This window comes from Rhodamnia argentea, chromosome 6 (genome assembly GCF_020921035.1).
Source record: "Rhodamnia argentea isolate NSW1041297 chromosome 6, ASM2092103v1, whole genome shotgun sequence".
Taxonomy (NCBI): Eukaryota; Viridiplantae; Streptophyta; class Magnoliopsida; order Myrtales; family Myrtaceae; genus Rhodamnia; species Rhodamnia argentea.
This window is the reverse complement of record NC_063155.1, coordinates 25225799-25247589: the sequence shown is the minus strand read 5'-3', so window position 1 is coordinate 25247589 and position 21791 is coordinate 25225799. Positions and strand designations below refer to the sequence as shown.

At 43.9% G+C, this 21791-nt stretch overlaps 4 protein-coding genes across 5 annotated transcripts; 2 read left to right on the top strand and 2 right to left on the bottom strand.

The window, feature by feature from the left end:
- Positions 1-1560: 1560 nt before the first annotated feature.
- Positions 1561-2824, top strand: LOC115726105 (transcription factor WER-like). The gene is made up of 3 exons (XM_030655833.2): positions 1561-1848; positions 1988-2117; positions 2213-2824. The coding sequence occupies exons 1-3, from the start codon at positions 1725-1727 to the stop codon at positions 2694-2696; spliced, it is 738 nt and encodes a 245-aa protein (XP_030511693.1). The 5' UTR covers positions 1561-1724; the 3' UTR covers positions 2697-2824.
- An 852-nt stretch (positions 2825-3676) lies between these two features.
- LOC115726090 (carbonic anhydrase 2-like) lies at positions 3677-7491 on the bottom strand. Of its 2 annotated transcripts, none has more exons than XM_030655821.2 (9): positions 7339-7491; positions 6888-6949; positions 6456-6593; positions 6041-6089; positions 5660-5776; positions 5479-5532; positions 4737-4822; positions 4413-4518; positions 3677-4091 (listed from the first exon to the last, which is right to left on the bottom strand). In XM_030655821.2, exons 2-9 carry the CDS (start codon positions 6938-6940, stop codon positions 3927-3929), a joined length of 768 nt encoding a protein of 255 aa, XP_030511681.1. In that variant the 5' UTR covers positions 6941-6949; positions 7339-7491; the 3' UTR covers positions 3677-3926. The 2 variants fall into 2 exon arrangements, with proteins under 2 accessions (XP_030511681.1, XP_048135885.1); XM_048279928.1 differs by having other exon boundaries at positions 6888-6953; positions 7340-7478.
- A 7565-nt stretch (positions 7492-15056) lies between these two features.
- On the top strand, positions 15057-19948 carry LOC115726115 (AMSH-like ubiquitin thioesterase 2). The gene is made up of 9 exons (XM_030655841.2): positions 15057-15105; positions 16187-16212; positions 16475-16643; positions 16872-16961; positions 17380-17442; positions 17540-17614; positions 18198-18260; positions 18619-18671; positions 19498-19948. The coding sequence occupies exons 2-9, from the start codon at positions 16193-16195 to the stop codon at positions 19670-19672; spliced, it is 708 nt and encodes a 235-aa protein (XP_030511701.1). The 5' UTR covers positions 15057-15105; positions 16187-16192; the 3' UTR covers positions 19673-19948.
- A 786-nt stretch (positions 19949-20734) lies between these two features.
- Positions 20735-21610, bottom strand: LOC115756340. The gene has a single exon (XM_030696067.1). It carries the CDS (start codon positions 21608-21610, stop codon positions 20735-20737), a length of 876 nt encoding a protein of 291 aa, XP_030551927.1.
- Positions 21611-21791: the final 181 nt, after the last annotated feature.

The window sequence follows — 21791 nt, the reverse complement described above, 5'->3', positions numbered from 1 at the left end:
TTAAATGGCAAGCTATACTAGACCGACTAGCAATGACGGGTTTCATTTACCCAACTTTGTCCACGGCATGGCGTCACCCATAAATCTTGAATAGTCATATCTCACCCAATACCCACCACAAGGATGAAAAAGCCCGATATAACTTATTTTGTCAACAAACATCCGATTTCTAATGGAAGGGCCTGCGGCCAAAAGCTCTATAAATAATACTCAAGTCCCTCCTCTAACCCTCTGATGCATAATTCATCTCGCATAGAGAAAGGATGCACCCCTTCGTGAGTGAGGGCATTTTCATTCGGGCAGCGTTCTGAAGAGGGAAATAGAGAGGAAGTACTTGGATTCCGAATCGTCACCATTCCTCATCAAGTTCGATCGATTCCAAATCAGGTGCGCTAGTCACTTTTCTGATTATGGCAAGGGGTGCCATTTTGGTGGCCTATAGATACGTCACGATCGCGGTCTCAATTAGACCAACGATGGATACGGACCCAAGCAAGTCTTGTCCCGTGAGTAGAGGCGATAAAAGCAGCACCTTGTCCGGTGTGTTTGTTGCCGGTGATCACTCCGCATCAATGGGGGCTCCGGTTTTCGTCTTCGCAGCAATTACTCTCATGACGATCCTCTCATTTATCACTCATCTACCAAATTTCAGACGCTTCAATATTTTCTATCCACTACATTCATACCGAACAGTGGACCGCAGGTGCTGCTCAGTTGCACCCATTCGCGATGTTGCATTCATCACTCTCCCCTTCTTTCTCTCTCTTCTACTTGACAGTGAACCATCTGTACATTATGTTAAGCTGATATCGGCATAACCTTTTTTATCGTTTCAACAATTAGACGAGAACTAGTCGCAACGTTGAGAGATTCCTCTCTATAGTCGCAACTTGCGTGTGTCAATCGGCCATTCTCCGTCGCTCGGCGGCCCGAGGTTGTTGGACATCATTTAATGGAGTTTTCTTTTCTTCACCAACCTGGTTGAACCGGGCATTCGAGTGCTAGCTGAAACTAGATGTGCCCGGTACATATATGTATCTTAAATTAGCGGAGCAGCAGAAGGAACGGAAGTGAGTGCACATGCATGGAGAAGAGGGACATAACAGGGACTGCACGAGCGAGCAACCTTGGTGTTGAGAGAAACTTGAAAGCAACAACTCGGTAACTCACTGCCCTGGTCCAAGCGGCAGCGCACAGCGCCCGAGTGCGCGCCGGCCCCAATTTGTCTCCTACATCGACTCTTTATGCACAAGACAACACTCCGAGTTAATGGGGAGAGCAAGGAATTCCGGCACGTGAAGAACTAAGCCTTATGCTTGCGCACCGAGGACGACGACGCAATGGATGGAGCCATTAATGGTATTTGGCGCTGCACGTTGAGGGAGTAATGGGGAAGGACAAGAGGAAGGGAAGGTGACAACTGGTGAGAAGGGGACAGGAGAGTTAAAACTTCGCCTGCGTGACTGTGCGGTCGTCGCTAAAAAAACTTTTTAAGTGTTGCTCAGGCCACGACATGATGAGAGTAGTGATAAAATCCACAGGCAGAGTCCAAAATGGTTTCCTGTCTGGACTGGAAAGTCGGGTCGCCATCCAGCACCTGGATGCTTCTTTTGGGGATAGTCCCACGTACCCGCCCCGATCCTCGAGTCCCGTCGCTACCACCACCCTCCTCCATTTTTGTTCACTAAAGAAGAACCGACCTTTTTGCGTCTGCGTGCGAGGGAATGGGAGCAGAGGAGTGTAGTCAATACAAGAAAGTGCTGTGGACAGAGGAAGAAGACAGGCTCCTGCTCGACCACATCAGGGTCCACGGAACCGGTCGCTGGAACCGCATTCCTAAGCTCACCGGTGATTTTTTTTTTCCTCATCTCCTCCCACTGCTGTGGACTTGATTCGTTCTAATGTGCTTGTGTCGCGTTGCTTGACCGATTTCGCATGCTTTTTTTCATTTTTGTTTTCCCTCTTCTCTCGTTTGGGACTGGAATAGGCCTCCCCAGGCATGGGAAGAGCTGCAGATTGAGGTGGCTGAACTACCTGAGCCCCACCGTGAAGCGCGGGGAATTCTCCGAGGAGGAAGATGAGCTCATCATCAGGCTCCATAAACTCCTGGGAAACAGGTTGCGCATGTTCGTGTCTCCTATGTATGGTCACATGATGCATGATACTGGTAGGATGCCCGTGCATTGAAACACATTGACTGCATAATATGCAGGTGGTCACTGATAGCAGGAAGGGTCCCCGGAAGGACGGACAACCAAGTGAAGAACCACTGGAACACCCGCCTGTGCAAGAAGCTCGGGACCGGAAGTTTCAAACGTCCGAGGAAAGATCCCAAGCCCAAGTGTCGAGCTCGAGAAGAACAAGAAACTACCAATCTCCCTCTTCCCATCAACGATTCATCACTGAATGCAGGTGATTGCGATCGGCTCCCTCACCATCAGAGTACGATTAGTACCACTAGCGCTAGCACGGCCGACGTCGGAGTCGAAGGAGAGGCCTTGACGAAGGAGAAATTACTCACGGGAAGTGAGGGTAGTGATGATGGGGAGGAGTGGATGAGGGATCACTGCGTTGGGCTTGGATCACCCATGTTATCTAGTGACAGATACTTCGATCCAAGTAACGTGGGGCTGGAGGACCTCGTTGTCGACAGTTGCTCTCTCGACCAGATATGGCAGCATTTCCTCTCAAATTAGCTAATCATTTTGGTTCGAGGTCAACAATTGGGCTTATGTACCGGGTCACCATCGATTGGAAAGTCTTACATCTTCCTAAGACCAATCTGTAGACAAGGTCATCGAGAAATAAATGAGCGATTGAGATGCATTTTTCGCGTACGGGGTGCGCCGCGATACGTCCCCTCCCTCCGAATTATATTTCTATCAGTATCACGTAACAAGCATAGCACATAATGTTGCAAAGTGGTTTTGTTGCAACATAAAACATGGAAGCAATGTTGTGCGGATGGGAATCAGAACCAACATTGAGCCCAATTCCCATTGTTCATTGTTTCAGTTAAATATGATCATAATCTTGATAGCTAGATCGGCATGATTTGTTAGGGCTGATTGGATGGGTCGATCCAGAGACCAGAGCATCAGACCTACCCAATAAGTCCCGGTTCTCAACAATTGGAGCTAAAAATTTGAACCTGGTTATACTTGGAATCGGCCGATTGCAGGCCGTTTCCCCGAATCTACTGGAAAATTGGATTTGTTTAGTTAAAAACCACATCTTGAGATTATTGATTACTTTTTTAAGTTATAGCTAGTAAAGTCTCGTTAGTTGAAAAATCTTGTGTGCTCACTTCATGCTGGAGATTTTGAGTTCGATTCTCCCCTATTGTATCCCACTACATGTTTATCCTCGTAATTTTCTCGTCCATGTACCTTCGAGGGCTAAAATCAATGTTCTTGAGCCACTTGTGTAAAGGACTTGGGCTAAATCGAAAATTTGTGCGGGGTAGGGGGCTTGGACAAGTGGCTCCAATCTTGGACTCGACCCGCCGGCACGGTCGGAAGAGAAAAATGCACGAAAGGACCCTTGAGTTTGGTCGGTTCTTTCTCTGAATTCGTGAACGAGCTCGAACGTTGTCAATCAGGCCCGACCAATCCCAAATCAGCAAACCTGTCTTTGTGATACATGCTTCCTGCTTATTCTCGGAGAAATTTAAACCTTGGTAAAGAACACCGACTCCTCTCTATTCATGAAATACCCCTGGCTCATCGTTTTAAGCCGTGATTAGTTCAGGAAAGAGAGAAAGCCGCGGTCGATTTTGCATCTACATGTATATGTGTTCATCGTCGATTTGAGGACATCTGCACCGTCCACGCCAAAGAGAAAACTTACAGAAATGAGCTTCGGATAAAGATTTATGAAGATTATACATAGAGACCTATCCGATCCATTTCTTCTTCTTCTTCTGCTCATGCAGAGAGAGCGGGCGAGAGTTTGAAGTCGAGATCCCAGAGCTCGAATGTTCCCTTGACGAAATCATAATGCGCTCCCTTCACTGCAATTGTTTTCTTCACTGCAGCCTCCCTCACGAACGGATAGGTCAGTAGGTTGCCTAACGACAAGTTCACTGCCTCCTGCAATCGAAAGAAACAGTTTTTGAGCGAGTCACAAGTTAACGGTATCGCTCTTTTGAATGTTCCCACACCCTTGCGCGGGTTTCATAATCCAGGCCAAGGAATCATGTCATATTTCTGTAGATGATTGAACCGTAAGAATGCGAAGGATCAATGTTCTTTCGAAGGTTCAAGAGATTTGACTTCCAAGTTTCAATAAGGTTGTTTGTATTGCGAAAAAATTGTCCAGAATTCGGCTGACTGACAAACTATAAACTTTTGCATCCCAACCAAGGTGGTAGGTGCCTCTTGTTTGTGTGTGTGTGAGAGAGAGAGAGTAACCTTCTCACAGTGAGCGCATTGCTCCGCGAAGCTCAAGCTGCTGTGATCCGATTTCACCTTGGTCTTGGCGGGCGAGCATATCTTAACCCAATGTTCGATGAAATCACTGAAGGATCCATTTCCATTTCACAAGAATGAGAAATAGTCACAGTTAGCAACTGACAAATCATGATCCAGCAAGCCTATCCTGATATCAAATGCAAATACAGCAATTTGGCAAACTCAAGGAGCTTTTTTGAACACATTTGTGTCTGGATATGTATGTAGATTGTTCACTAAGTATGGTTCGCCTATTTAGGATAGGAAAAATTAGAGTCGTGTTACCTAGAAGTGGCTCCATCATCTGGGATGGACATGAGGCCCTTGATTCCTCCACAGCAGCTATGTCCGATCACCACAATGTTCTCCACCTGTAAGTACATTTCATTCCACACTTTTCAATCTTTTTGTTCAAATCACAAACCACGATGGATGTTGAAACTTCGGTATAGAGAAACCGTGTGAAATTTTTGAACAAGAGAGGAGAAGCAAGGGGGCAGAAACTAAAAAAAAAAAAAAAAACTTGAAATCCATGTATTATTATGTAAAATACCGGGTGCCAACCCCATCGGTGCGTCATCGAACGGAACAGCGAGTAAAATTTCAATCCTCCGGGTGCCTCATTGCCTAACTTTCACAAGATTTATTCCGAAGCCCATGAAAAGGAATCAATCAACCTCCATTTACATGCAAGGGCGAAAAAAAAGGAGCAACCAAGCCAACTTGTCTAGGCTATGAAGCAGTATGCTGGAATCTCTCTACTTTTCTTCTAGTTTCCCTTTCAGGAAAAAAGAAAAAGGGTTTCGAGCTATCGACATCCTTTAGCTTGTGGCCTGAAGTGTGGCAAAAAATGTGGGGGACACCGTAATGACCGGACGCCGAGAATCATCCGCCACCACAAACAGGAAAACCCAAGAAAAATTGGTAAAAAGAAAAGAAAAAGAAGCATCCTTTGAGGTTGTTAACAGTATTAAGTGACGATAAAGTTGATGTTAAGAAAAGAGAGGCAGTTCTTTATTGCATTCACCTTCAGATGCAGGACCGCATATTCAATGGCCGCCCCCACTCCGGAGTATTTGGTCTGCAACATTCAACCCCAGGAGTAAAGAACAGGGTACGGACTACATGTGCGATCAATCAGAATTGATCACCAAGGAAATACAGAATGGAAGGTGTAAGTGGCAGGTCCTTCCAGATCTAGGACCAACCTGGTCGTATGGAGGTACCATGTTGGCAATGTTCCGCACCACGAATGCTTCTCCTGGTTGGAAGTCGAGGATGTGCGACGGGCACACCCTCGAGTCCGAGCATGCAAATACCATGAACTGCACTCAACCGACGATTCTCGAAATAAAACGGGCTATTCCACAACCGACTTCCATGCTTGTGGAACGATTCGATAGATTTCAAACGGGAGATCGCTAAGAAAAATTAACCATTTCATGATCCGAACTAAAACTAGTTCCTTAATCCGTCTATTACTCATATGTTAGATCGCTTCTGGTACAATTTTTCTCAGTCGCATGGTTGGAGATTCCATCAAAGCAACAATTAAAAGGAAAAGAAACCCATCTGGGCAAAATACAGACCTTGGGACTCTGTCCCTTTGCAAGCTCGCCATACAAAGCAGGATTCTTCCTGGGACAAAAAAAGAAAAAGAAAAAAAAGGCTCAGACCATCAAGGCATCAATGCAACAGACATAATTAAAGATTCTTTTTGTGCCGTTCTCTTACACCAGTGACAATCTTTTCTTTTAAGGTCATGTACTTGTCAGTACAGAATTATATGCAGATGAGATGCTCAGAAAGGTCCACAAAACTAAGTGAGATGCTTTTCTATTAAGGTAATGTAAATGTCGTTTGCTCAATTATAAGCAGATGAAATTCGAAAAAAGGTCCTCGAACTCCGGTCCTTTACAGCGACAATCGACAATAATTGAAAAGAGATTGAGCATATTCGAAGAGAGACTGGGCAAACCATGCTTCCACTCTGTCTCGACTTACTCGAATTTCTCTTTCTTGAAGTGAGCGAACCCGGATTTGATCCTCTCGACCGGGTCAAAACCGTCGCCGGCAGCCGCCAGATCCGCCGTTATCTGCTTGACCTTCGCGGCGGCGACGCCTTGGAGCTCGCACTTGTCGCTGAAATCCAGGAACCACCGACAGCCGTCAGATCGTCATCATGAACGTCATCGTTCATTCGTCCGTTTAAAGAACGAAAAAAGGTCAAATCAATCGACGCCGACGGGCCTAACAGTGGGCCCGCGTCACAAGACTCGCAACCACTTCAAAACGCGTGGGTGCGAGTTAGTTAGGATGATCCGACAAAAACTACTTGTTACAGATCATTGGACAGCTTTTACAGATCAAATGACGATGGAGAGAGAGAGAGAGAGAGAGAGAGATAGAGAGAGTTCAGGCTCGGCTCGTTCGCACCTGAGTAGCTTTGACAGCTCCGCGATAGCCTCCTCGTACTTGTCGTTTGCCATGTCTTCCTTCTGCGAACACCATCGGACAAAGTCAAAACGAGATTCCGCACAATTCCGCTTTCGTTAACACTACCACGAACGCGATCCGATCATTCTCAGGGCTCGATCATCATGGCAACCGACAGAGATTGCCGAGACACGATCGATCAGAGAGGTCAAGCTTTGTCATGAGCCTCTCCCTCTGGCTCTGTTTAGGATCGACGATCGCAATCGCGAGAACCCAGCATGCAATAAAAGGAAAAGGCACACGAAGCGAGAAAATGATCGAGAAAAAAATGGAGGTGGGGGGTTGGTGGGTGGTTGGGGTGGGGGGAAGAGATCGAACTGCGAGGAGGATACGAACAGGAACGACACAAAGCAGAACAGTCGCAGAGTTAAAAGGCAGCATCCGAACGAACCTTGGCTGCGAGATTCTGCGGGGGCCGTGCGCTTCTGTAATCGGAGAAGAACTAAAGCCACTGCCAAATCCCTCTGTCCCCAAAGACTCTCCTTTTAGGGAACACAGCGCATGCACACACCAAAATACTCTCTCGCCACCATCTTTTGGCGTGCATTTATACAAAGGGGCGGCTGACCCACGGGCACTTTGGACCACTTAGCACTTAACCCGTAAGTAAACTCGTAGGGGAGTTTTTTTTTTTTTTTTTTTTGGGAAAAGTGAAATGAAAATTCTAAAATTTATAACGAAAGTTCGGTTGAGTTCTAAAATTTACCACTAAAGTACAATCGAGTCTTAAAACTTTTAAAGAGTGCAATTAATGGAAAGACTTCATTTGATTAATTTGATAAATTTTAGAACTTAATTGTACTTTTTGAAAATTGTGAAGCTCGATTGTATTTTCGTGATAAGTTTCGGGACTTTCGATGCATTTATTCCGATATATTTTTTTTTTTTTGGTTCGTTTCTTACATTGGGTTTGGTTTCTTTATCAGGTTTATGATTATTTAAACAAATAATCAAAAGAAATCATTTCTCCTGCTATTGAATGCTTCGGAGGACATCCTGAAGATAACCCCATCCACCTGACTGTTTGACCGGTAGTAACGTTGGTGGAGGCGCCGACTGGGAATAGAAGGACGAGGGCGCAGTGCGTCAGTAGCGGCAACACTGCAGTTTGGAGGAAGTTGCAGATTCATGATTGGCCACTCTCGCACATGGGAATTGGGAGAAGATGCGGGCCCTACCATTTCCTACAGCTAGATTAGGCCACTGACTAAATTGGCACTGATCTACGATGTTAGAACATGGATGAACCCCAAATTATCTTGAACGTTAATAAAATGCAATGGATCGAATCGTGGGAGAAACGACGGAGGATTGAGGATCGCGGAGACCGAGACTCGGGGAGCTAAGTCTCGGTCGGATCACCATAACTCTAGTTTGTCCATAATAAGCTCTTCCAGCTTCCCGAATCGCTTCTTCGGAATTTTCCAGCCTGCTGTTCATCATCCAATTCTGATAATTAGGAATGGATGCGTTATCGGCAGAACTTGTAATGTCATCGGGGGTTGAAGTAGTTTTTGCATTGGCTAAAATTTCTAGTCGCTTAGCATAATTTCTCATCACGTCCTCTAGCTTCTTACGAGACTTGAAATTGTCCGCTATGTAATTTGATATGATTTGCGGATCGTAAGTCAACACAACCCACTCGTTAAAGCCACCGAGTAGATTGAGTACATGCGATCGACCCAAAAAAAAAAAAAAAAGATTGAGTACATGCAGCAATTGACCATTCTGCTCTAAGTTTAGCATCGGGCCTATTCTTATGCGCTGATTTTGCAATTGAGAATCAGTCATGTTATCTTTAACCTGCAAAAGAATTGTAGCCGGGGGAAGAATAACTTTTTATTGAATTGCACGGTGAAAGAAGTCCATTGGACCAAGCCAAGAATGAGATTGAGACAGGGGATTGTAGATTGAACATGGGACAAAAGGAACAAAAAAGGAAAAATCCACCAAGAACCCTAATAAGGATTCGATTTGGGATTTTTGGCTTTTAGGATTTTGTCCATTTTTTTAACCAATTACAAATTTTACTGCTCCTATTTTAGCTGTCGGAACAAGCCGATCGGCGAAAATCTAGCCGGCCAGCCGGAGAGTTTGGACGGATCCTTGAGACTACCTTGGTCACTTTAGATCCTCCTTCCGGACAAAATCCCCTCTAGATCTACTCTGCGCCGGGAGAGTGATTTAACGGGGATTCTAATGTGATTAGAGGGGGCACTTTGAGATGTAATGCTTGAGTGAAGAAGTCAACTAAGGGGAGGCGGGCGCATCGTGGCATGGCTGCCACGTGTTGGAAAGGGGGTGGGACGCCTAAACAGAACAGATTGGATTATGCTTTTAATTCAGTGTACAGCTGGAAATTAATTAACTAATATTCAGTTTAATGAATGGAAAACACAGGAATCGAAACGTGCCTGACAGAACGAACCTTCTCTGCGAGATTCGACTGGCGCTTGTGCTTCTGAGATTGCAGAAGAACTAAACCCACCACCAAAACCGCACCCATTGAGGAGGTGGGCTGACACAAGCAATTCGAACCGAAGTGACAAAAAAAAAAAGATGATTATTTTTTAATTACTTGAACTGAAAATTGAACCGAATTGAAATACATAAATTTTCAGTTCGGTTCGATTCGCGATTCGACTTGATTTTTCAGTTGGGTCTTGAAAAAGATGAATGTGCAATGTGAGGAGTGGCGAATTTGGAAGAGATGGGTCCTACCATTTCCTAGACCTGGATTAGGACATTCAATCAATGGGCACTAATCGACGATATTAAAATATAAATGGATCTAAACTTTATCCGGAATGTGCCCTATAGGCTATGGGTTTTGCTTATGAATGTTCTTCTAATACTTTGTAAAACAGCTGAATAGAGATTGATTACAATTATCAGGTTTATGTTCCCTCCCCCGTTAATTGTAATTATCATTCCCAAAAGTTAAGACATCTATAGTAACATGTATCCAGAAAACGCGTGGGGGAGAGTCATTAACAAGATCCCGACGTGATTCACCGCTTAAAAAAATAAAAATAAAGGCAAATTTGAGGGAAGGGTACTGAGACGCCGTTCAAGACTTTGAGGATGCTTCCATGGAAAAAGTCAAAAGGGGGGACAATAAAATTGACATGCGTGTCGTGCTATGATTAAATGTAGTGTTGGGAAATTAATTAACCTTCTAAATAAGCAGTTCAGTTAATAAAAAACATTAAGAAAAAGATGAGGAAGTTGCTGCACGTTAAGCGCGTCGAAGCGTTGAAATTGGTTTGGTCAAAACTAAGCAACTCCATCGCCAACTTGAGCTGCGACTTTTCTTGGTTTTTGACGAGTGTAAAATCGGTTCATAAACATTGCTAGGAACCCTGAATAAAACCCGTCTTGACCGAGCTCGATCATGCGTGAGTGACGTGGAATTTGACCGACGGGGTGGATTCACACGCGAAATGGCCAAAACCTAGTTCTAATATCCTATTAAAAAGTCCATACAAGCCTATAGACGGAGGGAAACCACGTGTATGCAAAGAGCATACAAATCCTATTGTCGGACGACGTGGAATATTTCAACAGAGCTTGTGAGATCTATGGATACGAGTGCTCGCGAATTGGAGCCGAATTCGATGTCGGCCAGAGCTGATCACGAACGTTCAATTTAGACACAAAGCTCGAGCAATTCATCTCGGTTCATTCGCACCCCACGAAGATCGGGGACAGAAGTAAAGAGAAGTTACGGCAGACAAAGCATGTGCATCGGATTGATCGGAACCTGCGGTCCAATCCACGGACTCGATCCACGTCCCCCTTTCTTCATTGTCACATCCAAAAGTTATCAACAACGGTGTTTTGAAAGGGACGGCGGTCTCTCCACGGGACTTCGAAGGCCGGGCACCGCTAACCAAAGTCCGCTAAAACGACCGAAAAGAGCAAAAATATTTTAATATGATCCATAGGAAAAGTTTTCAGTCCAGGCCAATGCTAGGGCTTTCCATTTGGGAACTCGATAGGGTTAAAGGAATTGGGGATTGGCTTTCTGGTCGCGACATGAAAGGGGCGGAACGAAAAAAGGAAATTCTCTTGAAAAACTTCAGCCAATCGAGGATCGGGTGGGGTTGGGTTGCTTAACGAGAGCCATAAGCCAAAATCAAGACAAAAAGAAAAAAATTTTGCTAGGTGTAGATTAGGATCGCCCATGCCCCGAGAGGGACAAGTTGATCCACGAGCAATGCATAGCCACAGTTTGACCTGTCCAAATAAGTCCCATCGATTACCTCGTAGGTCCGACCACGAACGCACATCGTGCAATAAGATTTGGGCATGTGTTTTCTTGAAATCACCCCAACTTCTTCAATTATTGTCGGAAATGGATAGAAATTGAGCGTTGGTCATCTGAGACAGGCTTCAGCTCAGGGAGTTTAGGGAGACATTATAGTCGTCCTCCACTCCAATAGACTTTCGGCCTTGGGCCGGCTACTGTCCTATCACCCATTTGAAAAGACAGAGCACCCTGTTTAGGATATTTTTCATAGCTGATGATGTCCTTTGACATTGACATTGACAAACCTTAGTATTTATCCGATAGGATACCCCATCTGGGAACGAAAGCGGCGGATCAGGAGCTCTTAAGGATTGGAGGCAGGCGATGCGAACGATCGAGGAAGAGATCATCAGCTCGGAAAGTAAAAACTAACTTCGATCATTTACGACACTTCGTTAAGCATTGCGTTTTTACTTCGGTTTCCCATTTACCGATAGATTTGGATTCCTCTCAGGGGCATATCGCTTGACTGCGAATAGGAAGAGGACGTACCGTGACGCGGTCCTTTATGCAGCAGCATAGCAGCATGCACTTGCTGAATTTGCCGGACATGCTTCGGTCCGGAGGCCGCCCTCCTTATATGTCGCTGGGTCAATGGCATGATGGTTAATGCGTTGCTCATTAAGACATGTAATGATGTAGCTCCTAAGCAATGAAGTTGTACTATTGGAATTTTGGCGATTAAATAGAAGGTATACAATTGCCAAATGTGATTGTACAGCTGCTTGCTCCGATGCTCGAAAGCTATGCAAAGTCTAATTGTACTCCTAAAATGTGTTTTCTTCTCGATAAATATCATGCCATGTAGGATGTTAAAAACACAGGGAAAAGCACCAAAGAAGTCATACACATATTGTATTGGTACCAATTCAAGTCTAACCCTTCAATTTGATCAATTTAGTCCTAAAACGTTTTACATTGGTAACAATTGAGACCATCCAACCAATTTTGATAGGAAATTACCGATATGGATGATGACTGTCCTACTTGACAATGATCGGCGGGGGATGCCGGTGACCACGTTAGACTTTTGGCCCTCATTGGCCACAATGAAAAATAAAAATAAAAAATAAAAAAAATTCAGAAACATAAAAACATTATAAAGTCTAATTACGTTAGTGCCGGTTGTGCCATGTAGGACAACTGTCCAAAATTAGCCCGATAGACTAAATTAATATCAATGCAAAATGTTTAGGATTAAATTGGTTCAATTGAAAAGTTTAGAACCGAATTAGTACCAATGTAATAGATTTACGACCTTTTTTTTTTTTTTTGTATGTATAAGGTATAAGTTATACTCCCAATAACATGGAATGTTTGACAAGATCAACGCCCAACAAATTAACCACACTAGTTACCCCAGGTTCCTACTTTTGCATGGAACGCCCTGGTTATTACTAACTGAAGAAGAAAGTAAGCATCGATAGAAACAACTATATACAAAGTGGAAACCCTAACTCCATGAATGGCCCTCGAGTTTTTACACCGTCTTCTCCACTCTACTGAGCATATAGGCAATGCCAGGAACGCCATTAGAGAGAGAGAGAGAGAGAGTACCGTGGGATTTAAACAGCGGATGGGCCTTCGTAGAGTGCGAAAAAGGAGTTGGAATAAAGGGAGAGATAGAGACTTTCTTCTCTGGTGCGGGGATGGTGAACTGAGGTCAAGACGAACGAACTTGTGAGATATTAGACAGTAGCAGACATGGACGACAAAAGGAGAAGAATATTTGGAGAGAGCACGAGCAGGAGGGGGTCCAATTCCTAAGTTCCCTTCCCTTTATCTCTGTGTTTTCTCCTTTTGTTAATGGCGACGGTACGTCGTCCCATGAATTTGTCTCCTAGTCATGGGGGGATAGACAAGAAATGAGATAAGGAAGGAGGACCGATGAGATGAGGATCCGTTGTTGTAGATTCACTATGCATTTCCATCCTCTCCTTTTGCCCTTTTCTTTCTGTGGCGGCTCGTTTTTCTCGTGTTTTCTTCATATATTCACGCTGTTTGTATTAACTCCACTGATGTAGCTACCTACGAAGACCGGCTCATGAAGCTCGCCGACCAAGTCTGAAAGATGAATCGAGCGAGAAGAGCTTGAGCAAGTAATTTCCTTCTTAGGCCCTGCCGCTTGCTAGGGCCTCCCAAGCCACTTACTTTGTGAGAAAAATTCAATAGGGTCTTAGGCATGAACTTTCTAGGTCAATATTTGATCCGATCCATGTAGACTCGTCCGTTGATCGGTCTACTTGTTCAAGCTCTTTGAACATCTTCTCTATTTAGGTATTATGGCTCACGACTTTCTATCTCATCCACTCTCTTCATCATAGCTGTCAATAATCGCATGTTGTGAACGTTTCGGGTGTTCTTATGAGGTGAAATTCTACTTCTCGTTCTTGAACGTTCCGGCTCCATCCACTAGCCTCCGGGAGAAAATCGTGCCTACGAACTTGCGTTGCTTAGATTTTCTTTTCCTCAAGTGTCATTTCCCCATGGTGGTTTACTCCGACATATTCCGATAGCATGCGGCTTGAATTAACCAAGATTTTTGCTGAAGGGTTTGATTTGAAAATTTATGCCAGGTCAAAAACTTTTAAACCCTCGAAATATGAACGGACGTGGAATTCGACAAAATATGTGAAGAGTCCTTTTGCCGATTTCTTGAACCAAAAACGTGAATTGATGAGAACATTAAGAGTACTTAGACTACAGACAATCGTATCCAATCATGTAAAATTCTATTGACAAAATCAAACACCTGATGTCCATTGATTCATTGGTCGGTCCCTTACACGAACCGACGGTTAACAACTGTCATATAGAAATCAAATTTATCCAATGTGGCTCATAGAATTCAGCCTAACTTGTATTCACAAATGATTAATCAACACATAGACACAACACCACCACCCGACAGTTGCCATTCTTCACGTCCAGCATCGTTGGTTATTTTTGGGAAAAATTACCCAAAAAGCCCTAAATCTATTGTAATTATGCCAATTCGGTTCTAAACTTTTTTTTTTAGCCAATTCAGTCTTAAACCTTTTGCAATTGTGTTATTTCAGTCCATCCGGAGTATTTTGGCAGGCCGGCACCGACATGGATGCCGACCGGCCGGCGACATTTATTATTATTATTATTTATTTTCTTAGTTATTTTATTTTTGTATTCTTTATTTTCTTTTTAATTTTTTCTTTTCTTTTTAAAAGTATACCTCTCTAGACGGCCGACTTCCAAGTCGGTGCCGGTAGACCAAAATTGGTTGGATGGATTGAATTTGCATAATTATAAAATATTTAGAACCGAATCAACAAAAAAAAGTGTTCACGACTAAATTGGCACAATTTCAAATTTAGAACTTTTTTGGTAATTTCTTCCCTTTTTGGGTGTCAACAAGAGTTGAGTGAGAAACATACAAAAGGCAAAGGACAGAACGTAGCATTTTACCTAAAAACAAAACCTAAGTGCATCCGTTGCATATTTTGAATTAAGTAGATAGTGAAAAAGTAGAAAGCAAAACATCGTTTAACATTTCATAAATTAGTTGGTGCTTCAAGATAAGTCAAATTGGATTCCCCTGCCCACCTCTATGGCTCTATCTATCCACACAGCGGAGGCACTTGGCGAGTCACGATCAGACGTTTTGACTTCGCACTATAGATTACGTCAATCTCGGTAAAACAGGGATTGGGAGCATCTATCAAAGTGTACGGTCGAACGCAAGAAGAAGCAATTGCACAAAAGAAAGACAGGAAAAAGAAAGAGAAACAGTAAAAAAAAAGAGGAAGTGTTTCGCGCCCCCGATCTCGCTCCTCCTCTGTCTCGGGATCGCTGATCAGTTCTTACCAACAGGTAAGCCTCGCGCTACCTCCGAATCTCCCGGTGGGAATTTGTTTCTCCGGGCTCTCGTCGGAGTATCACGTTGCTTTCAAACCAATTGTTTGACTGCCCATTTGGCTCAACTGACTTTGTTTTGATACTACTACTTGCTTGGCTTTTGATGTTGTTCGACTGCTTGCTGGACTCATCTCTGTGTCTCTGTCTTGAACTGCTCGTCTCTCTGTTTCCTCTAAACTGCTCCGAATATGGCGGAGGACTTGGTGCTTTCTTCGGGGGGTTGTCGTCTCGTTTCTTGTTCTCTGTCTGTTGGGTTGTTTGAATTTGTTCTGTTTTTTTGTTTGTTTGTTTGCTTGTTGGTCTATGTGTGTAATACACATCTTATGTCTAAGATAAAAAGCTATGCAGGACGATCATGATGTCACAAGGGAAATCTGTATTCCGTACCTTAGAAGTTGCGTAATTTCTTCTTCACATCTTGTTTCATGTATAAAACAAATTCGGCAGTAGATTATCACTGGCACCTAGCTGCCTCGAATACTTTTTTTTGTGAAATAGTCTAAAGGGTTTGTTCTTTTGTGGTCCTGGTAGTGGATGTGCCTATAAATAATTCTCCAAGTGTTTGATCATGTCATCGATGGCTGCTAGTTTCCAATTCTGTTCCTGATTAGCAAAGAAAAGAACGGCAGCTGCTGTTGACTTGTGATACGCGAGAGGAGTGAACTCTTTTCAGTGTCATTGCCAATGTTTTTGTGCAAAGCACATTTTCGGAATCACTTTGCAGAAGAATAGGTCATTGGTTGATGTGATTCAGTTTAAACAGATAAAGATTTCTTCAAAAGCCATACCGGCTGTTGGAGGCATGGAAGTTTGTCGGTGTGAATGAATACTCTGAATCCAGAACTTTAGATGATTTTACACGTACTCTTCTCACCCTTGATGATGCCGCTACCCACTTGCTTTTCTTTGAATGTATTCGCTTCTAATCGTGTCTTTACTCTTAACACCCACAAAAATTCTGTATCTACCCAGCACTTTCAAATCCAAATTGTACTTTTCATGGATCATTGCATACTAACTGTTGTTTATGGTGCAGGTCAACATGGATCCTACATATCAAAGGTAGGATTTTTTCCAAGTTGTAGAATGACTAAGATATCGTTTCATAAATGCTACCATGGCACAACTCCACAGACTCTTGTTTACCTATGATGCGAGATTCTGTGTTGTTGCCTTGACTAGTAAATCACATTGAGTTTTGGTCATCCTAGAATGATGTGGTCATAGTCAATTATTCAGTAGAGAAGAAGCTGGGCTGTACTCCTATCATCAGCTGTTTCTAGCCTTAGTTTGGCCATTAAGAAGATCTTTGTCTTTTCTCCAGAGAAACGGCTTACAGATGCCATCATGTTCATGTTCGTTCGGTGACTCAATCATTTCCTTCTCGTGCACTGTCCTTCATAGAAGACTCGACTCAAGAAAGGCATCTTTCACGTGTTAAGGGTTCTGAGTGCGAGAGTGCGCATTCAAATTCCCGGAAAAATTTGCACATAGTAAGAAGTTAACAATGCTCAGGGTACTGATTTGATACGTTTTTTCTTTTTTTTCTAGTGGAATTCTTCTACCATGCTCTGATGCATTTGACTGTTTTATTTTTTATTTTTTATTTTTTTTGGTAAGGTTGACTGTTTTATTTTTTATCAAGCTGTTTTCTAGTATCCTCAAAAATTGTGTCAGCAGGTATCTGATAAGTCTTGTATAAGCCTTGTATTTTGTCGTAGTCCGCACATCTGATGGAGGAATTCCTTGAACTCGCCAAGGAAAACACGGATAAGGATCTGGAAACCTGTGGCGTCCTTGGTGCTTTCCTTGTAAGATTTACTCTTCAGTTTGAAAACGAGCGACACTTAATCTCATTTTCATCATTTTAACATGGTTTAAATTGTTTTCCTTGTCGCGGCATTTTGTTATGATCTCCAGAAGGGGAAACAACAACATTACTTCCTTCTTCCCCAATTTTTTAATCTATCCAACTAAAGATTCATGTTCTGTTTCTCTGTATTTTCCACTTGTGTATTTGATGGAGAAGGAAGATGCATCCAATGATGTTTGTCCAGAATGACCCGGAGATCAGAATTTGTTTTATCAGAGAAATAGCCCACTAAAATACAGCACTGAGTTTGCGGTAGACTTGACACTGCTCAGACCCACGATGCAAGAATCCGCACCTGAGATCCAAATTATTATTACAAAGTAGATTATATGATCAATGTGTCTTGGTTTGTACAGGATAAGGGCATTCTATATGTGACAACTTTGATCATACCCAAACAGGAATCAACTTCCAATTCAGTGAGTTACAAAGACACATTTATTCATTTTTTATAAGTCCTATTTTACTTTTGGAGGTCCAAGCATCAGTAAATGGATTTCGTGATCCGAATGACAGTGTCTGGCTAAGAATGAGGAGGAAGTTTTTGCAATACAACATGAACACTCGCTGATTCCGGTTGGATGGATCCATGTATGAGATACGACTCTAACCACTCTTTTTTGCTTTTCTATAGCTGATTTCCTGACTCTGCTTATAATTCTTAAGCAATCTTCTTGTTAACCTATATCTTCTTCTGAGTGAGGCGATCCTGATTTAGTTTAATTTCTTCAATTGTGCTTTGCTGATTTCTGCTTTAGAGCATATGTGAGGATGTTAAATCATGGAAGATTCTGGATTATCAGCTGTGTCCCTACGAGATTACTTAGGACTTATGAATTGTAGGGACTAGAAAGTATGTATAGAAAGCAGTTAATATGGATAGCTAAAGGAAAGCTATAGGGTTTGTACTGAATAAATAAGAAAGGCGAGAGTGCTAGCCCCGCCACTGCGTGGCAGAGCAGTTGCTCAGTGTGACCTTTTTTCTCTATCTATCCCTTCGTCTGTCATTTGTTCTTTTCCCGCCTCGCTAAGATAGTAGTAGAACTCTTTCCGGTGTGCTGCAAGTTTCATTATTCCCTGATATAAATGAGGAAGATGCGGCACATTTCTGATATTTCTCTCCATACAAATACTTTTCCTGTTTGTTCTAAATAAGATTCTGTTTGTTTTTCAGACACACCCGTCTCAGAGCTGTTTCTTGTCATCGATTGACTTGCACACTCAGTATTCATATCAGGTACTTGGTTCTCTCTGTCGAAATGCTAGTCTGTGAACTCTCCTAGGTGATATAAGAGGACTAAAGAGATGATTGGCAAACTGAATATAGAAAAAGAGAACACCATTCTCCTGTCTTCAGGACAATTTTTTTATTCTCTAACCTCGTCTATTCAGGACAACTTAGTAATTCGATGTTGTCTACATCAATTCCCAGCCTGAATCCTGATCTTATTGTACTGTCTATGGCGAACGCCAGTTTAGACTATTTTTAAGGCAAAGGCAAACAGTTCCAGTCCTGCCAGCCGCTCTTGCGGGGATGACTTACGAGTTTTTTTGGACATTCTGTTGTGACACTCTCTTTTAATGCCTAATCACAGGTCATGGAACCTGAAGCATTTGCAATTGTTGTGGCTCCAACTGATGCATCAAGGTCTGCAAACATTTCGAATTTCAATAGCAGCAATCTAACTTATGGATGTTTACTACTAAGAGAAATAGCAAATAGCTTAACTGACATCTGTTAAGCAACGATTTATAGCTGCAATCTGTTTATGGTTTTCATGCGTAGACTAGATATGGCAATATATCTTTCGTAATCCTCGCAGGTGCAGCTTCTTCACCATATATGCTTGCATACATGCTCATCATCGTCATTACCATCTGTACGCTTAACCTTGTTCATGCCCTATTCTTTGCGTCTCCTCGATGAGAGCAACATGCCGCCGCTTCAGAATCATTAGTACGCACATGATTAGGAATGATTATTTCATGCTCCTGGAGCATTACTCCTGATCCACTTTAACATTTGGAAGAGCCTCGTGCGTCCATCGGTTGAGATGCACCGAAAGCAATGTTCAGGAGCACCAAAAGAATCCCAAGGACTGACCTCTGCCAGTTCTATTCTTCTGCAAAAGTAATTTTCTGGGTGTTTTCAGAAGCACATGCATACGTTGCCCTTCTCCAATTTCTGCCACTGGCTAAGTTGATATAGCCCACGTCCCTCCAACAGGGTGCTTTGAAATGCTGTGAATATTGCTTATGCTTCTTCTATCCGACATATTCAAACTCTCCAGTCTCCCTGAGTACGGAGAAATCTATAAAGGGACAAGAATGTTGTTTTCAAAGGTGCAATATGGATGGATGATCTTGGAAGGGTGAAAGATTTAACAGTTCATAAAAAATGTTCTTCTTCCATGCACGTAAATAACATTTGGTGATTTGTATATGAAATGAACCCGTGATAATGTTGAATTCAGGAACTACGGCATATTCCGGCTATCCGAACCTGGTGGGATGAACGTCCTGAGAGAGTGCCGAGAAACGGGATTTCACACTCACAGGGAAACTGCCGATGGAGCGCCTATCTATGAGCACTGCGCTAATGTCTACACAAACTCGAATCTGAGATTCGAAGTTTTCGACTTGCGATAATGAAGCATCGCCGACGAGGTCAACCGAACCAGCGAGCCAGCTAGCAGGTGCTGTCAAGCAGGAAAGTATTAGGAAATGTTCCTAGAATGCATGGCCAGCAGATCTGGGCCAGTACGTTCGTACGTTCTTGTGCTTCGCTCCTTGGGCGAGCAGTGGAAACAACGAAGTATCCTCGTGGTCAATGAAATTCAGCTGTACTTTATCGATGCTTGTTGCTCTGTAACTCTTTAACTCTATTCAGGAATAAACATGAGTTGATTGTCTTATTTTCGCTTTTTTCATGGGAACACGCACGTTTTAATTTCCTTTCACACGCTGCGCAGGCCTTGACCCACAATTTTTCTTTTCGAAAGGAAGGACGTTGAAGCTTCCTATTCCATTCTCGGTCGTCGTACGAAAGTTCCGACAAGGCGACTGAGAGGGAGAGTTACCTAATCCCAATTCTCCTCGTGTCTGCCTAAAATGCACAACCATGAGCGGTAAAGTCCAAGATCTTTCCTTGTTCATTTCGTTTTCAGAGCGTGAACAAATGGAGACGGCGGTGACGAAGTCGCTTTCTCGGGAGGATAAGGATACAAATACAACGAGAAGAAAACAGAGGAGGGCGGCTTGGCTTCAAGGTTTTCTCCTTCCATTCGTGTTGACATTTCATGTGACCTGACCTCCCGTAGATTTTGTCTTACGTGTCGGCAAATTATTAAGTAATCAATTGAGGAAAGGGAGTAATTTTCAAACAGTGTTTCGGAATTTACAGGGCCGACTTCGGCAAGAGCCATCATCACTTGATGAAGGAAAATTTATTCAAATCGACTGTACATCCATCATTTGGTTGTTGATGAAATGAAAGCAAAACTACTGCTGTTACGATCGGAACATCCCCGATTCGCGAATTCACCACCTATCTCTACGTCTACCTCTTAAAAATCTCCATGTCAGGTAAGGACTATAGTCTCCCAGGACTTTGATAACATCCTGTGGGACTCAACAAATCTCGCATGAATCGAATCAATGAATCAATGGTTTTGACCCCTAAATGCTAATCGATGATCCACGACAGTTTGCTCAAAATGGGTGCAGATTCTTGCTCAACCCATTGACACTGGTGAAGAACCCAAGCCCGAGCAGGTCTCGCCGGTACGGCAAGTACGACTTGCGTTTCTCCGACTCCTTCGCGGCCCTGCTCTTCACGTAGTGCTTCTCGTGCGCCGACGGCGCCGTCGTCTTGCCCTTCGCCTTCGCCTTCCCTTTCTTCGCCTCCTCGACCTTCGCCTCTTTCCTCTCCACGGCCTTCTCTGTCGACCTCCTTGCCTTCTCGACGCCGCGATCGCTCGGCTTTGCGTCGGCAGGAGGGCTCAGCATCACGACGGCGTCCCTGCCGTCGCTGTTGCTCCTCGGCAACAAGTCCCGGAACCGCCACAGCTTCGAGGATCCGGTCGAGTTACTCTTCCGGCAGCTCCCCGGCGAGGGAGGCGTCTCCTCAATGATCCTCGCCGTCCACTCGCAGTACGTCCCCCGCGGCTCGTCCGCCCCGCCACCGACGCCCGCTTCGGCGAACACCTTCTTCATAGGAGGCCGGAGAACCGACGGCGACAGCGAAGGGCCTGGCTCGGAGTCGGCGAAGACAAGGTCTCGGTTGAAGAGAGGAAAAAACGGGCGGATCTGGCCGTTGTCGAAGACGTCGTCGGCCGAGACCGGCGAACCTCCCGGGATGAGGCAAGCGAACTCGAAGTCCGAATCCCCGTCTTCTTCGTCTTCTTCCTCGAGCTGCGGCTCTTGCTCTGCAGTTTCGGTTACGGTATCAGACCCATCAGGCTTGCCGTCGGAGATGTCGAGCGTCGCCTCGAAATCCTCGGCCAACTTGTCGAAAGACTCCGACTTGGCGGCCGAGTAATGAGGACTGAAGGAGGAAGAGACGGACACGGCCTGATACACCTCCATTTCCGGTGCTGGTGATGATGGAATTGGAATCAGCTTCTCTGGAAACTGGATTGCCTATGCGAAAACGATTGAGAAGTGGGTATAGAGAGAGAGAGATAGAGAGAGAGAGGGGGGGCGTGAAGGAGGAGGAATAAATACAGTTGGGTGGAGGGAGACGGCTACGAAGCTTCAAACCCTCTGA